Source organism: Oncorhynchus masou, chromosome 1, assembly GCF_036934945.1.
Source record: "Oncorhynchus masou masou isolate Uvic2021 chromosome 1, UVic_Omas_1.1, whole genome shotgun sequence".
Taxonomy (NCBI): domain Eukaryota; kingdom Metazoa; phylum Chordata; class Actinopteri; order Salmoniformes; family Salmonidae; genus Oncorhynchus; species Oncorhynchus masou.
Window position 1 is genome coordinate 38,758,363 of NC_088212.1, and position 18,205 is coordinate 38,776,567.

General features: G+C 41.8%; 1 protein-coding gene across 1 annotated transcript in view; it reads right to left on the minus strand.

Annotated features, from left to right (window-relative positions):
• The window catches only part of LOC135543803 (substance-P receptor-like), a 40,269-nt gene that overhangs the window by 12,588 nt on the left and 9,476 nt on the right, over positions 1–18,205 (minus strand). Inside the window, exons 2-3 of the mRNA XM_064971140.1 lie at positions 12,624–12,818; positions 1,689–1,839 (exon numbers count right to left, since the gene is read on the minus strand). Coding sequence (XP_064827212.1) covers positions 1,689–1,839; positions 12,624–12,818 — 346 coding nt within the window. The remainder of the gene's footprint in view (positions 1–1,688; positions 1,840–12,623; positions 12,819–18,205) is intronic.

The following is an 18,205-nucleotide window of genomic DNA, read 5'->3' on the forward strand; positions in this document are numbered from 1 at the left end:
GTGAGCTGGGCTGGTGTAACCCAGGGTTACTGTGCTGTACCTTTAATTATAGTTTGCTGTACCTTTTATTATAGTGTGCTGCTGTCACGCCCTGGTCTATATTTATTATGTTATTTTCATTTATTGGGTCAGGCCAGGGTGTGACATGGGTTTATTTGTAGTGTGTTTCGTCTTGGGGTTGTGTGGGGTGTATAGATTGGTCTGTGGCTGCCTGAGGCGGTTCTCAATCAGAGTCAGGTGATTATCGTTGTCTCTGATTGGGAACCATATTTAGGTAGCCTGGGTTTCACTGTGTGTTTGTGGGTGATTGTTCCTGTCTCTGTGTTTGTTGCACCAGTCAGGGCTGTTTCGGTTTTCGACGTTTGTTATTTTGTATTGTTCGTGTTCTTCATTATTAAAGATGTATCGAACAAACCATGTTGCATTTTGGTCCGATCCTTGTTCCACCTCTTCGTCAGAGGAGGAGTTGGAAGAAAGCCGTTACAGCTGCACCTTTTATTATAGTGTGCTGCACCTTTTATTATAGTGTGCTGTACCTTTTATTACAGTGTGCTGTACCTTTTAATTATAGTGTGCTGTACCTTTTATTATAGTGTGCTGTACCTTTTATTACAGTGTGCTGTACCTTTTATTATAGTGTGCTGTACCTTTTATTATAGTGTGCTGCACCTTTTATTATAGTGTGTTGTACCTTTTAATTATAGTGTGCTGTACCTTTTATTATAGTGTGCTGCACCTTTTATTATAGTGTGCTGCACCTTTTATTATAGTGTGCTGCTCCTTTTATTATAGTGTGCTGTACCTTTTATTATAGTGTGCTGCACCTTTTATTATAGTGTGCTGCACCTTTTATTATAGTGTGCTGCACCTTTTATTATAGTGTGCTGTACCTTTTATTATAGTGTGCTGCACCTTTTATTATAGTGTGCTGCACCTTTTATTATAGTGTGCTGCTCCTTTTATTATAGTGTGTTGCACCTTTTATTATAGTGTGCTGCACCTTTTATTATACCTTTATTATAGTGTGCTGCACCTTATAGTGTGCTGCTCCTTTTATTATAGTGTGCTGCACCTTTTATTATAGTGTGCTGCTCCTTTTATTATAGTGTGCTGCACCTTTTATTATAGTGTGCTGCTCCTTTTATTATAGTGTGCTGCACCTTTTATTATAGTGTGTTGCACCTTTTATTATAGTGTGCTGCTCCTTTTATTATAGTGTGCTGTACCTTTTATTATAGTGTGCTGCTCCTGTTATTATAATGTGCTGCACCTTTTATTATAGTGTGCTCTACCTTTTATTATAGTGTGTTGCACCTTTTATTATAGTGTGCTGCACCTTTTATTATAGTGTGCTGCACCTTTTATTATAGTGTGCTGTACCTTTTATTATAGTGTGCTGTACCTTTTATTATAGTGTGCTGTACCTTTTATTATAGTGTGCTGCTCCTTTTATTATAGTGTGCTGTACCTTTTATTATAGTGTGCTGCACCTTTTATTATAGTGTGCTGCACCTTTTATTATAGTGTGCTGCTCCTTTTATTATAGTGTGCTGCACCTTTTATTATAGTGTGCTGCTCCTTTTATTATAGTGTGCTGCACCTTTTATTATAGTGTGCTGCTCCTTTTATTATAGTGTGCTGCACCTTTTATTATAGTGTGCTGCTCCTTTTATTATAGTGTGCTGTACCTTGCGTTTTGCAGTGAGCTGCTCTTTGTAGCGGTCAGAGGAGTCTCCAGGTATGTTACTGGCCCAGAGAGTGAGGCCCACCACCAGATAGGCACAGCCCATCACCAGTAGAGGCAGGAAGTAGATCAGCACTGTCACGCACATGTAGTACCTACAGGGCACGACAGGGAGGGGAAGACAAGATCAGCATGCAGCACTGCTACAATTGTACCTACAGGAAAGGGGAAGAAGATCGGCACAGTCACACACACATACAGATAACCTCATATAAATATCTTGGAATTTTAATTGATGACGGCCTCTCTTTTAAATTGCATATTCAACAACTTACAAAACAATTGAAGCTGAATTTGGGATTTTATTTTAGGAATAAGGACTGTTTTTCTTTTGAAGCCAAAAGGAGGCCAGTATCAGCTACATTTATACCTTTACTAGACTATGGGAATATTTTATATACTGTATGAATGCTTCCGCTCAGTGTTTGAGATCAATAGACACCCTTTACCATGGCACTTTGAGATTTATTTTAAACTGCAAAACCCTTACGCACCACTGCACTTTGCATACCAGGGTTGGCTGGCCTTCTCTAGTCACTGGTAGACTCAGGCACTGGTATACTTTTATTTTCAAAGCCGTTTTGGGTTTACTACCTTTTTATTTGGGCATTTTTATTGTTCAAAAATGTGGTTGGTACTCTCTTCATTCGCTGGACATTATCCTGCTAACTGTTCCAAATGTCCGAACTGAATTTGGTAAAAGGGCTTTTATGTACTCTGCACCATAGTCTTGGAACGCCTTACAAAATACTTTTAAACTGGAAGAACTTGCCTCGATTGGTATTTTTAAATCACTGATGAATGATCTTGAGACTGATTCCCTGACCTGCCAATGTTTTTAATTTGCTGTTTTTGATTTAGTTATAATTTTGTGAATTCTATGGTTTTTCGAGATTACTTGTAGTTTTTCATGTTGTTTGTCTATAGTTTTTGTAATGACTTGGTGCTGTCTATCTTGGCCAGCACGCTCTTGAAAAATAGATTTTAAATCTCAATGAGCCCTTCCTGGTTAAATTAAGGTTAAATAAAAATAAAATGTAAAAAAAACTGCCAAAATAATGGAAACACTTTAGTAAATGATGAATAGAAAATATATTGAAAGCAGGTGCTTCCACACAGGTGTAGTTCCTGAGTTAATTCAGCAATTTGATGATTTGATGAGCATGATAGCATTGTAAACCATATGCCATGGCCGTCTCAGTCACCAGATCTCAACCCAATTTAACACTTATGGGAGATCCTGGAGTGGTGCCTGAGACAGCGTTTTCCACCACTATCATTAAAACACGAAATTATAGAACTTATCATGGAAGAATCCCTCCAATAGAGTTTCCCAAACGTGGTGCACGTTCTTGTTTAAGCCCTAGCAATACAAAGCTGATTCAAATAATCAACACACCATCACTCTTTGATTATTTCAATCAGATGTGTGGTGCTAGGGTGAAAACCAAAACGTGCACCCCTTTGGGAAACACTGATCTATGCCAAGGTGCATTGAAGCTGTTCTGGGTCATGATGGCCCAATGCCATATTAATACACTTTATGTTGATGTTTCCTCTATTTTGGATGTTACTTGTAAACAACAGGGAGCTGGAAGAAAAGTGGAGACAGGGAGGACATCAGTGAATGATGACATAGAGTCAAAAAAAAGGGATCAGGTAGGTGTGTGGGTTCGAATGGGATACTTATCAGGTCTTATCCGTATCTTTACGACAGGTGCAACAGTAACAGGGCATGAATAAGGGCCTCCTTATCGAGCAAACATGTCCAATACAACTATTCTGAGAACATTTTTCTATATTTACATGGCAAAGGAACCAACTCCCCCCATAATTAACTTTCCAATAATAAATAACAAATTAAGACAGCTCCGATTCAGTTAATATGAGTTAATGGCTTGGTTATCAGACACAGTAGTCGGTCTCTCCTCCCCAGAGACTTCCATGGAAGTCTGTGTGTTTTATTTATTTTTAAACAAGGAAAATTCGAACAATTATTATAATCAGATAGAACGCCCAGGAGGACAGAGACACAACACCAGCCTTCAGGCCCTCATACTGGCCTACTGAGCAAAATGCAGGTGCACCAGAGGATCAAACCTGGCATACACAGTACACAAGGCATAAGAAATGAGCCCAAAGAGAGAGCAGCTGCAATTCAACCAATTGACTTGAAGGCTTATCTTTTTTTTTGCATCAATGGTTTTCCTCCCCAAAAGCTCTGTTGTACCTTTTTGTTCTCTAGGGATGCATGCAATGCTTTAGTTTTTTGGATATAAAAGGTAAGACGACTGTGGAAAGCATCTGTTTGTGTTTGCTGAGGAATCCAATGTTCAAGGTATACTTCTGAATTGTGTCAGTGAAGCCGTTTATCTACTTCTGTCACATTCTGACCATAGTTCTTTTGTGTTTTCCTTGTTTTAGTGTTGGTCAGGACGTGAGCCGGGTGGGCATTTTACGTTGCATGTCTAGTTTGTCTTTTTCTGTGTTTGGCCTGATATGGTTCTCAATCAGAGGCAGGTGTTAGTCGTTGTCTCTGATTGGGAACCATATGTAGATAGCCTGTTTTATCATTGTGGGTTGTGGGTGATTGTCTATGTCTAGTTGCATGTTAGCACTATGTTTCATTAGCAGTTACCTTCGTTTGTTGTTTTGTTAGCTTATTCAGTTTACGTTGTGTTTTTCGTCATTCAATAAAAGAAATGCATTCATACCATGCTGCGCATTGGTCCGCTTCATACGACGATCGTGACAACTTCCCTAGATTCTGATAAACTCGTGGACACCATTTTTTTTTGTCTCTGTGTCCAGTACGAAGGAAGTTATAGGTAGTTTCGCAAATCAATGCTCACTAGCATTATCTCATTGACTGGAAGTCTACAGGAACAACAATAGTTAGCAATTGCGCTAACGCAACATAGCAACTTCTTCAGAGAGAGACATAAAAATGGTATCCACGAATTTATCTGACTCTGGGGAAGTAGATAAAGGGCACTGCCAACATCCTGAAATATCATTTTAATGGCATTCACAGTCTGTTGCCAGTGATTATTACAATGAAATGTTTGGGAACTGCATGATAGAGTACAGGCAGCAAATTGGTATTGGGTGGACTCCTGTACAGACTTCCACTGACTTTTTTGTCTGAGATGTGTGAAATTAACGGTCACAGCTCCCTAATACTTGCTTTTTGTAAATAATATGATAGGAGGAGGGAAATGAATTAAATTCAAAGGAGAAAACAGAGGAGCAACATCGCAAGACTGCTGGTAACACGTGTGAAACAGACCAAGCAGACCAGGGCAGGGTTTGAGAAGTATATGAGAGAAGTTAAACAATCTTCCTTACTTGTTCATTTTCTTGGTTCGAACAAATGTCTTTAGTAAACAACCTTGTTAAAGAGATAAACTGATGTTATTTTAGTCAAAAACAACTTTATATCGAAGAAGTGCCTTTGATTTGATGGCCTGACCACACACATTTCGGCGCGAGACAACCGTTAGACCCGAAGATGTGTTTCTGCACATGAGCTTAGCAAGCCAATGACACCATGACATCGCCTACAAGTGTGATTGGGGATTTCTATTGTAGAAGCCGGAGAAGCCGTTTTCTGCTTATCTTCATACTGCACTGTCTTTGGAGAACAGGTAGGCAGTACTTCTTCAGATAAAGTCTTGTTTTATAGTAAAGAGAAATATAAAAGCAACATTTAAATTGTTGGTCCCATGTTTCATGAGCTGAAATAAAAGATCCCTGAAATTGTCCATATGCACAAAAAGCTTATTTCGCTCAAATTCTGTGAACACATTTGTTTGCTTCCCTGTTAGTGATGAAACTGTGGGTTTGCACAACCAAATCATTGTTGCAGAAACCGTCTCAGAGAAACTCATCTACGTGCTTGTCGTCCTCACCAGGGTCTTCACCTGACTGCAGTTCGGCATTGTAAACAACTTCGATTTCCACTGTACAGAGCAGATAGCGTGTATGGCGTTGTGTGGGTGAGCAGTTTGCTGATGTCAACGTTGTGAACAAAGTGCCCCATGGTGGCAGTGGGGTTATGGTATGGGCAGGCATAAGCTACGGAGCACAGGATCTGTACACAATTCCTGGAAGTTGAAAAGGTCCTAGTTCTTCCATGGCCTGAAAACTCACCAGACATGTCACCCATTTCCCACCAATATCCAGCAACTTCGCACAGCCATTAAAGAGGAGTGGAACAACATTCCACAGGCCACAATCAACAGCCTGATCAACCTTATGCGAAGGAGACTCTATGCATGCTGCACTGATCCATAGATTAGGGCCTAATGAATTTATTCCAATTGACTGATTTTATTATATGAACTGTAGTTCAGTAAAATCTTTGAAATTGTTGCATGTTGCGTTTATATCTTTGTTCAGTGTATTTGTAACAACAGAGAAACCAATAACAACAGTGCCATATTTTCATCCCTCTCTCTCAACCTGAAAGAATTCTCAAATCGCACCCTATTCCCTATATGGTGCACTACATAGGGAATAGGGTGCCATTTGCGACGCAATCTGAGGAACTTCCAAATACGGACACATAGAAAGAATGTGTATATCAGGCCAGCTTTTCCATTCTTACCTCCCTATGACTCTGTCAGCAAAGCATGTGTTGAATTTCTCTGACAGTTTTCAGGGTTGTTGTTGTCACTAGGATAACTATTTTCTTCAGGGGAATATTTCAAAAGGTAGCAGGGCTTGTCAGTGTGTTTTGGTTTGGCAGGCTGAGGATCTGACTGTTTGCAGGTCCTTATCAGGGTCACTTCACTTGGAGACTGTGAGTCAGACAGCATTTTAGTATTTTGCAACACCCATCACAAGCAGCTGAGGATATCATATGTCGTCGACGCACTCATGCAGACACACTCGCCAGACAGACACATGCATTGACACACAGACATGCCATAGACATACACAGAGAAACACACACAAATGCATGCACACAAACTGGCAAACACGTACAGTTACACACATACACTAGTAGAAAAAAGGTGCTATTTACAACCTAAAAGGTTTCTTCAGCTGTCCCAATTGGACAACACTTTGAAGAACCATTTTTGGTTCCAAGTAGAACGATTTTGGTTCCAGGTAGAACCCTTTTTGGTTCAATGTTGGACACAGGAGGTTGGTGGCACCTTAATTGGGAAGGATGGACTCGTGATAATGGTTGGAGCGAAATAAATGGAATGGTATTAAACACATGGTTACCATGTGTTCGATGCCATTCCATTTGCTCCATTCCAGCATTTATTATGAGCAGTCCTCCCCTCAGCAGCCTCCACTGATGTAGAACCCTTTCGACATGGATCCCAAAAGGGTTCTACCTGGGTTCTACCTGGAAGTGAACAGATGTAAGATCTTTTAGCCAGCTTGCTACAGCAAGAAAAATAATCCTGCAGACACAGGAAATGTGAATTATTATGTGGATTGTAATTATTGGACATCATTGTAGGGGTTGATACATATTTCATAAGGGAAAATTAAGTCTGAGATTTCAAAGTGGAAATTTGAAACTTCAGAAGTTCTCCTGCAACAAGGTGATCAAATTAAGATCCTACAAATGAAGATGCTTAAACACACATGCGCACGCACACACACACACTCACACACACACACACACACACACACACACACACACACACACACACACACACACACACACACTCACACTCACACTCACACTCACACTCACACTCACACTCACACACACACGCACAGTTTGGTGGGTGTTTGTAGAAAAATTTAAATTTGATTTTAAAAACTATTGTCTGTCTAAAGAACTGTCAGTACTTCCAGGGATGCCTGTTGTGGGTATAAGGCAATTTACAAAAATCAGTGCGGCCTTGAGCAAACTTCCCCGGAATACGTAATGAGCCCGGTGGCTGCTTGCATCCTGCCTCTCCTCTCCCATCTTCTCCTCTCCTCCTCCCGTCTCATCTCCTCTCTCTCCCCCCATCCTCTCGTCTTCCTTAAGCCTCCTGCCCCCTGCCTCCTGCTCGCTGGGCTAGCAGACAAGAGAAGTGAGTGTCTGTCACCTAACTGTCACAACACAGTTATCAATAAACATCCTGCCAAATAAAGTCACACTGGGAGGAATGATACATCAACTTTACAGTTTACAGTTACACCCAGCACATCAAGGTCCAATAGCCCATCCAGAAAATATTCACCATGTACAGTACTTGCTGCTCATTATTTGTCTGTCTTCTCTTCCTGCCTGACTGTCCAGCCAAGCTCTAGACTGGATCTCAACGTTTGTCTGTGTTCTGTTGCGCCATGTGTGGGCCACTGTTGCTGTTCTTTTGACATTGCTGGGAGAAGAGAATGAAGCCTGGGCGTCTGCAGAGGGAGATTAATGTAGTGGCTGAGGTAACATGACACCCTGCACAATGCTGCTGGTTTACTGGCATAGGTCAAAGACAAGCTCTTTAGGTACCCAATTTAAGGGACGAGGGGAACAGAGAGAACGGGGTGTGCCTGCTCAGGATGGTCTGTGTGTGTCACTTTGTGTGTGTCTTTTTCTCTTTCTCTATTACTCACCCTCTCTTTCTCTCTCTCTCTCTCTCTCTCTCTCTCTCTCTCTCTCTCTCTCTCTCTCTATGTGTGTGTGTGTGTGGGGGGTCACTGTGTGTCTAACTATCTGTGTATGTGTGAGGGTGGGAGAGGGTGTAACTGTGTGTCTATCGCTCTCTGTATATTAGTGTGTGTATAGAAAAGGTCTGTGCCCAGCTGTGTGTGCGGCTGTGCTCAAACCCGCACACGGGCGTGTGTGAAGTTCCAGCGTACTTGTCTGAGTGTGTGATCATACTGTTGGAAACTTAATCTTCGGTAAGTTTGTGACGTTGCTATTTATACCCTTCCCGTGGCCTTACTCCCTGATTCCTGCTCACTGAGAGGGGGCCATAGCGACGGTGGCAGAGGGGCAGCATACACACACACAACCACACACTCACACCATCCCACACATTGCTTGGACTGGAGGGTCAGCCATAATCAAATGTGTCAATTACAGCAGCGGACGGGCTGGCTGAATTACAACCACACCAAAGCACCGCTCACTTAGCCCTCATGTGTCAGTGATTACAGTTTCATTGAAAAAGTAATAAGTGCCACAGCGATTCCTACATGAACATTCTAATTGCCATCGTGCTATTCATGACAAATGGTCACAATGTGGAAGGGTGGGAGCCTGGACAGCCAGACTGAATGACAATGGCATTTGGAGACAAAGAGAGAAACCCTAAAATGCTGTGGTGTTGATGTGCTGAGAGCAGAGGGGCTGCTGTTGATCAGATCAGAGCTGGAGGCTGTGCGTTTATCAGCTCACTGGATGTCGGAAGGTAACGACTGCAGTCAAACAAATACATTAAGGGCCACAGGGGTGGGGAGCACTTTCCCACTGTTAAGAGTAAATGTGCCTTACGCGTGCTAGAATCATCCCTTGAATCTCCAGGTCTCAGGTCTCTCTCTGTGTCACTCTCTCTATCTCGTACTCTCTACAGTGTGGCCATCAGAGGATTTCAACCTCCAGCTGAAGCTGCCATACACCTTCATGGCATTTACACACACACACACACACACACACACACACACACACACACACACACACACACACACACACACACACACACACACACACACACACACACACACACACACACACACACACACACACACACACACACTGTAATACATTTTCACAGCAGTGACGTTTACAATTAAGGAGGACGATTCATTTTTGTTATGAGCATGGCCTTATTTCTATTACATTATATTGGATGACTGTCATTCAAATTCCATTCACCCAGCTCAATGTTACATCGATGGGTTTAGGCTAGTACATGATACTCAAATGTTCCCTATAGCCATCATGAGTTGCTACAACCTAGCCTATGAATGAACGTTTACAACGTAGATGCACAGGTCAAAAGAACATTTTTAGTAATCAAGGTGACAGACAGTGACACATTCAATACCGCCTTGCACACTCTTGCCTGGATCTAGCTTATCTAGGCTTTAATTATTAGTCAGTTAATTATTATTAACAGTTGCAAACAAGAGGTTCCATTGGACAAATTCAGGTATGTTTATCCCCGTTTTATTCCGTTTGCTTACGTTTTAGAAAGGTTTTTAAACAGAATCGGCGGAATTAACACACCTCTTATCACACGCAAACACAGTTCACTTTAATAGCAGCCACATACAAACAGCATGATAATTTTACTCGTTGTATAATTCCTTCTCGCATCTACTCGCTCTCCTCCTCTAACTTTTCCCCTTCGCTTGTGGACTTCAGTGCACAACACATTATCTGTCTGTGAACAGGCAAAAAAAACTTTCCAAGCCAAACCTTCATATCATAACCACTAACTGCTACACACAGCCTATATAATTGTCAACATATTAGCATATTACCATATAACGTCATAGTCAACATAACTACTAGAACTAATACATTAGTAAACCCGCTACAATCACGCAGTACAGTCAGCAAGCAGTTTAGCAGTTATACCGGCGGGACCCGGGAAAACCAAAAGCTTACCTTGACTTGGAAGAGTTCCAGTGTTGGATAGGCATAGCCAGCTAGCTAACATAGCATCCCTCTCTGTTTGAGCCGGGTGTTTGAGTAGGCTAAACTAGCAATTTGCATTCGCTAGTTTAATGAAACTGAAAGTGAAAAAATAAATGCTACGAAATATCTCTCTCTCTCTCTTTCTCTCGCTCTCTCTCTTGCTTCTCCTTCATTTTTAAAGAAATCGAATTGTTCAAAACTATTTACTTTCTCTGAGTCACTTCCTCACCACATGTTATCCACTGCAGTGCTAGCTAGCTGTAGCTTATGCTTTCAGTACTATATTCATTCTCTGATCATCTGATTTGATTGACAAAATGTCAGTGAATACTGCAAGAGCTCGGAGGATGTCCTCTGAAAGTTGACATAATTACTGTGTAAGTCTATGGAAGGGGGTGAGAACCATAAGTCTCTTAATTTTTCTATTGAAATCAACGTACCCAGAGGAGGAGGGAAACTAGCTATCCTCAGGCTACACCATGGTGCTACGCTATAGAGTGCTGTTGAGGCTGCTGTAGACCTTCATTGCAAAACAGTGTTTTAATCAATGATATGGTGATGTAAATATATTCAGCATACTTTTATCTAATAAGGATAACTTTTAATATTTCACAATTTTTATTTGTATGAAATTCACTGAGGAGGATGGGCCTCCCCTTCCTATTCTGAGGAGACTCCACTGCTTCACAGCTTTTAGTTTTCCGTACATTATGGGGTGAAGAGAACCAAGGAGAGCGTTGGGAAGCGGCCCCGGTGACAGACTTGCTATTCTATTCCCCACCGTACAAATCAAATACAGCATACAATTATAGGTGTGAAGTGCTAATATTATAGGTGTGAAGTGCTAATATTAACTCCTTATATATATAAAGCACTTCACGGCTATAATTGTATTGTTCATTGGAAAAGGGAAAGGGGATACCTAGTGAGTACAGCTGAACGCATTCAACTGAAATGTGTCTTCCTCATTTAACCCAACCCTCTGAATCGGGGTATGACAACCGTAATCTTTCCGTTCTATTTTGGTAACGTAAGGAAGGAAGCAATGTAGAGGAAAGGTTGGGCAGAATATCACTCAGTCAGACACGTGTCTGATGGTGTCACTTTCCTGCTTCATGTTCAACTGTGAAGCACAGCAAAACAGTGTGAAAGATGAGAGTTGAGAGCAGGGCGAATGGAAGAATGAATGTGAGAGGCTCAGATCCAATGATTCAGCAATAACATCTAAATTGCCAAAGTTGCCCCCTACAATACAAATAATAATCTGTTCAATATCTGGCTACCCATATTCACCTGATACTGCAGCTCAGAATGTGTCTACTGGCTTCGCAATCACACCAATAAATAATACTCTGTTCCCTTCCAACAATGTTTTGTTAAGGTTAGACACAGGGTATGTAGTCTGCATGCACTCTCAGTCGAGTCTGCGTCTCAAATGGCATTCCCTTTATGGTCCACGACTTTCGACCAGAGCTATATGGGCCCTAGTCAAAGGTAGTAGACTATAAAGGGAAAAGGGTGCCATTTGGGATGTGCTCTCAGTCCTTTCAGTTTGTTTATTGCTTTCGATGGATGGAGCTAAGAGGATAATATGAAATCTGCCCTGTGTTTGGACAGCTAGAAGATAATGGAATTGAGCTTTTTATGTTTAACCCAAGCTGCTCTTGAGTGGAGACACAATTCGAGGAATTTGGAATCGATAGTGAAGGTAAATAAAATATTTGATCTGTTAGGCAACAGAATAGTAAACAGCAGAATGTCTTGGTCTATCTTGTATATGCTCTGCTGAAGACATGCAGAAGTCGACACAGGGGGGCCTTAACTCTCCGCTGCTTTCGATAACAGCCATCATTAGCACTGTATTTAAAACAGAGTCAAACTGCTGCTTTAATAAGCAGTGCGGGAATGGTAAACGTTACATCGGCTTTAATAAATAGTGAGAGAAGAGTAAACTGTATAGTCATGTCTTCTACTGTTTACATCTGAAGTGATATTTTCCCTGCACAGGTGTACTTGATAAAAAGCTTTTGGTGTTTGTTTTTTTCTTTCATCGAGAAACAGAAAAGAAACAAAGGATTTTTGTTCCATGCTGCTTTTATTTACTGGCTAGTGTATACCAATGACCCTCATGCATTTGTTCTCCATTCAAAGTAATCAGGAGTGTTTAGTTTAGTGATTAGTGGAAATGCCCACGCACACAAACACACTCTCTCTCTCTCTCTCTCTCTCTCTCTCTTTTTCTCTCTCTCACACATACACACACTTATAAAGGAAACTCACATAATTCTGTAGTCGAAGCCAGAGTATTCGGGCCACTCGATGTAGCAGATGATTCGTCCAGGCAGCTCTTCTGTCACTGAGTAGTAGTACTGAGGGAAGGCCAGGAGCAGAGCCAGCACCCAGATCACTCCCACGATCACCTTGGTCTCTGTGGACGACATACGCTGCTGCAAGGGGTGGATGATGGCCATGTACCTAGGAAAAGAGGAGAGAAAGGAGGGTCAAACACATGTTCAGGAAGATACAAGGTGAAGATCTACACACATACACACACACAGTGGTGTAAAGTACTTCTTTAAAAATACCTTAAAGTACTATTTAAGCATTTTTTTTCGCGGTATCTGTACTTTACATTACTATTTATATTTTTGAATATTTTTACTTTCACTTGACTACATTTCTAAAGAAAATAATGTACTTTTTACTCCATACAATTTCCCTGACACGCAAAAGTACAAGTTAAAATGTGAATGCTTAGCAGTACAGGAAAAAGGTCCAATTCACACACGTACCAAGAGAACACCCCTGGTCATCCCTACTGCCTCTGATCTTGTGAACTCAATAAACATAAATTCTTCCTTTGTAAATTATGTTTGTGCTGGAGTTGCCCCTGGCTGTCAAAAAAAGTTATAAAAAAGGAAATTGTGCCATCTGGCTTGTTAAATATAAGGAATTTGAAGTATAGCATTTACTTTTACTTTTTACTTTTACTCAAGTATGACAATTGAATACTTTTTCCACCACTGTACTTACTTTTAGACTTTTACTCTAGTACTATTTTACTGGGTTACTCTCACTTTTACTTGAGTCATTTTAGATTAAGGTATCTTTACTATTATTCAATTATGACAATTGAGTATTTTTTCCACCTCTGCACGCACACACACACACACACACACACACACACACACACACACACACACACACACACACACACACACACACACACACACACACACACACACACACACACACACACACACACACACACACACACACACACACACACACACACAAATTGACATTATTGATCAAACTAAAACACAAATGTTTTATTCTTCCCCTCTGAGCATCAGGGTCTATATCAATCAATGTGCATGTTGCAATCCTCCCCTGTCTCAATTTAGTTTGAGTCATAGACCGTATGCCTTTGAAAGAGTAAAAGCTTATCCTCATCTTCTTAGAATTAAGGGTGACTCGAGGAACCCTGGAGATCCTCAAGAAACACTGGAGTTCCACAAGGAACCATTGCAATCAATGGGTTTATATTTGAAACTTTGGTTAGTTAATGGGTTATTTGAGGAACCTTCAATGTTTCAATGTAGCAAGAGTTTTTTGAGCACTTTGAATGTATTTTTCCGTTGAAATGTGTTATGCTGCCAGACTCAGAAGAAGACGGAAAATATGTGGTATTCGGGATGGCTTTAGGGGATAGCTTGCAACTTGTAAACAATGACCCATTCCTATGAGTCTATTGTAACACTAATGTCGAATAATACATTATATACTGTAATACAGTTGAAGTCAGAATTTTACATGCACCTTAGCCAAAACCATTTAAACTCAGTTTTTCACAATTCCTGAAATTTAATCCTAGTAAATGTTCCCTGTCTTAGGTCAGTTAGGATCACCATTTTATTTTAAGAATGTGAAATGTCAGAATAATAGTAGAGAGAATTATTTTTTTCAGCTTTTGTATCTTGCATCACATTCCCAGTGGGTCAGAAGTTTACATTCACTCAATTACTATTTTTATAGCATTGCCTTTAAATTGTTTAACTTGGGTCAAACGTTTCAGGTAGACTTCCACAAGCTTCCCACAAAAGTTGGGTGAATTTTGACCCATTCCTCATGACAGAGCTGATGTAACTGAGTCAGGTTTGTAGGTCTCCTTGCTCGCACATGCTTTTTCAGTTCTGCCCACACATAGGATTTAGGTCAGGGCTTTGTGACGGCCACTCCAATACCTTGACTTTGTTGTCCTTAAGCCATTTTGCCACAACGTTGGAAGTATGCTTGGGGTCATTGTCCATTTGGAAGACCCATTTGCGATCAAGCTTTAACTTCCTGACTGATGTCTTGGGATGTTGCTTCAATATATCCACATAATTTGCCTTCCTCAATATGCCATCTATTTTGTGAAGTGCACCAGTCCCTCCTGCAGCAAAGCAGCGCCACAACATGATGCTGCCACCTCCATGCTTCACGGTTGGGATGGCTTGCAAACCTCTCCCTTTTTCCTCCAAACATAACGATGGTCATTATGGCCAAACAGTTCCATTTTTGTTTCATCAGACCAGAGGACATTTCTCCAAAAGGTACGATCTTTGTCCCCATGTGCAGTGGCAAACAGTACAGTCTGGCTTTTTTTTATGGCGGTTTTGGAGCAGTGGCTTCTTCCTTGCTGAGCGGCCTTTCAGGTTATGTCGATACAGGACTCGCTTTACTGTGGATATAGATACTTTGTACCTGTTTCCTCCAGCATCTTCACAAGGTCCATTGCTGTTGTTCTGGGATTGATTGGCACTTTTCGCACCAAAGTACATTCAACTCTAGGAGACAACGTGTCTCCTTCCTGAGCGGTATGACGGGTGCGTGGTGCAATGGTGTTTATACTTGCGTACTATTGCTTGTAAAGATGAATGTGGTGCCTTCAGTCGTTTGGAAATTGCTCCCAAGGATGAACCAGACTTATGGAGGTCTACATTTCTTTCTGAGGTCAAGCAGAGGCACCGAGTTTGAATGTAGGCCTTGAAATACATCCACGGGAACATCTCCATATGACTCAACTTATGTCAATTAGCCTATCAGAAGCTTCTAAAGCCATGACATCATTTTCTGGAATTTTACAAGCTGTTTAAAAGCACAGTGAACTTAGTGTATGTACATTTCTGACCCACTGGAATTGTGATACAGTTAATTATAAGTGAAATAATCTGTCTGTAAACAATTGTTGGAAAAATGACTTGTGTCACGCACAAAGTTGATGTCCTAACCGACTTGACCAAACTATAGCTTGTTAACAAGACATTTGTGGAGTGGTTGAAAAACAAGTTTTAATGACTCCAACCTAAGTGTACATACAGTTGAAGTCAGAAGTTTACATACACTTAGGTTGGAGTCATTAAAACTATTTTTTTCAACCACTCCACAAATTAATTTGAGCAAGTCTTTATTCATGTGAAAAATCAGATTTATATAATTGTCCATGTGGTCTATGTTAAAGGGCACTTAATTTAATATAACATGCTTTTAAAATTCAATATTTGTCCACAATTTCTTCCAGGGGTTGGAACTTAATTATTTTCCATGTTTCATTCTGAACAGAACCATTATTTTTTAAATTCCGTTCCACTGTTCCGACCAAAACAATAACATCCTGAACTGGTTCAAACAATCAAAAAAGTAACGGTTTATATCATTCCTTTCTGTTCCTTTTTAAAACTCTGAAATATATATTTTTTTACATTTAGCTCGAAATTAACTTACTTCACCAATCAGTGCGGATAGAGCAGCTTGCTGTGGAGCGGGTAAGCGATTGAATCTGTATAAGAAAGTCGATAACTGCATGGTTTAATCATAATGAAAGACAAAACAAACACTGTGCTGCCAGTCAGTGTAGGGTGTGAGATGCATCTGAAATTTTGAGGGTGTGAGAGAACGAGAGAGGATGAAGGAAGCTTACCTTGACGTGCTGGGGCATTTTGTTATGACCAGCATTATCTGAATTAGGCCCACAGAAGTATACATACGGAGGAGCGGCTTTTATGGAGGAACTTTTAATGTCTTTGAACTTCTGAGTCGGTTTAATGTTGGACCAGAGCGAATGACAAGCTTGTGTGTGCAGAGTGGCTCTAGAACTAAAAATGTCTTACATTTTTTGTAGTTAATAAATCAAATGTTACTCTAACTTCCGCGATGCATATAAGGCCCTGCCCCGCCCCCCTTTCGGAAAAGCTGACCACGACTCCATTTTGCTGATACCTGCCTACAGACAAAAGCTAAAAAAAGAAGCTCCCACGCTGAGGTCTGTCCAACGCTGGTCCGACCAAGCTGACTCCACACTCCAAGACTGCTTCCATCACGTGGACTGGGACATGTTTCGTATTGCGTCAAATAACAACATTGACGAATACGCTGATTCGGTGTGCGAGTTCATTAGAACGTGCGTTGAAGATGTCGTTCCCATAGCAACGATTAAAACATTCCCTAACCAGAAACCTTGGATTGATGGCAGCATTCGTGTGAAACTGAAAGTGCGAACCACTGCTTTCAATCAGGGCAAGGTGTCTGGTAACATGACTGAATACAAACAATGCAGCTATTCCCTCCGTAAGGCTATCAAACAAGCTAAGCGTCAGTACAGAGACAAAGTAGAATCCCAATTCAACGGCTCAGACACAAGTGGCATGTGGCAGGGTCTATAGTCAATCACGGACTACAGGAAGAAATCCAGCCCAGTCACGGACCAGGATGTCTTGCTCCCAGGCAGACTAAATAACTTTTTTGCCCGCTTTGAGGACAATACAGTGCCACTGACACTGCCTGCAACGGAAAAATGCGGTCTCTCCTTCACTGCAGCCGAGGTGAGTAAAACATTTAAACGTGTTAACCCTCGCAAGGCTGCAGGCCCAGACGGCATCCCCAGCCGCGCCCTCAGAGCATGCGCAGACCAGCTGGCTGGTGTGTTTACGGACATATTCAATCAATCCCTATACCAGTCTGCTGTTCCCAAATGCTTCAAGAGGGCCACCATCGTTCCTGTTCCCAAGAAAGCTAAGGTAACTGAGCTAAACGACTACCGCCCCGTAGCACTCACTTCCGTCATCATGAAGTGCTTTGAGAGACTAGTCAAGGACCATATCACCTCCACCCTACCTGACTCCCTAGACCCACTCCAATTTGCTTACCGCTCAAATAGGTCCACAGACGATGCAATCTCAACCACACTGCACATTGCCCTAACCCATCTGGACAAGAGGAATACCTACGTGAGAATGCTGTTCATCGACTACAGCTCGGCATTCAACACCATAGTACCCTCCAAGCTCGTCATCAAGCTCGAGACCCTGGGTCTCGACCCCGCCCTGTGTAACTGGGTACTGGACTTCCTGACGGGCCGCCCCCAGGTGGTGAGGGTAGGTAACAACATCTCCTCTCCGCTGATCCTCAACACTGGGGCCCCACAAGGGTGCGTTCTGAGCCCTCTCCTGTACTCCCTGTTCACCCACGACTGCGTGGCCACGCACGCCTCCAACTCAATCATCAAGTTTGCGGACGACACAACAGTGGTAGGCTTGATTACCAACAACGACGAGACGGCCTACAGGGAGGAGGTGAGGGCCCTCGGAGTGTGGTGTCAGGAAACTAACCTCACACTCACGTACAAACTGAAATGGTCCACCCACACAGACAGTGTGGCTTATCACCAAAAACACTCACAAACCTTTACAGATGCACAATCAAGAGCCTCCTGTCGGGCTGTATCACCGCCTGGTACGGCAACTGCTCCGCCCTCAACCGTAAGGCTCTCCAGAGGGTAGTGAGGTCTGCACAACGCATCATCGGGGGCAAACTACCTG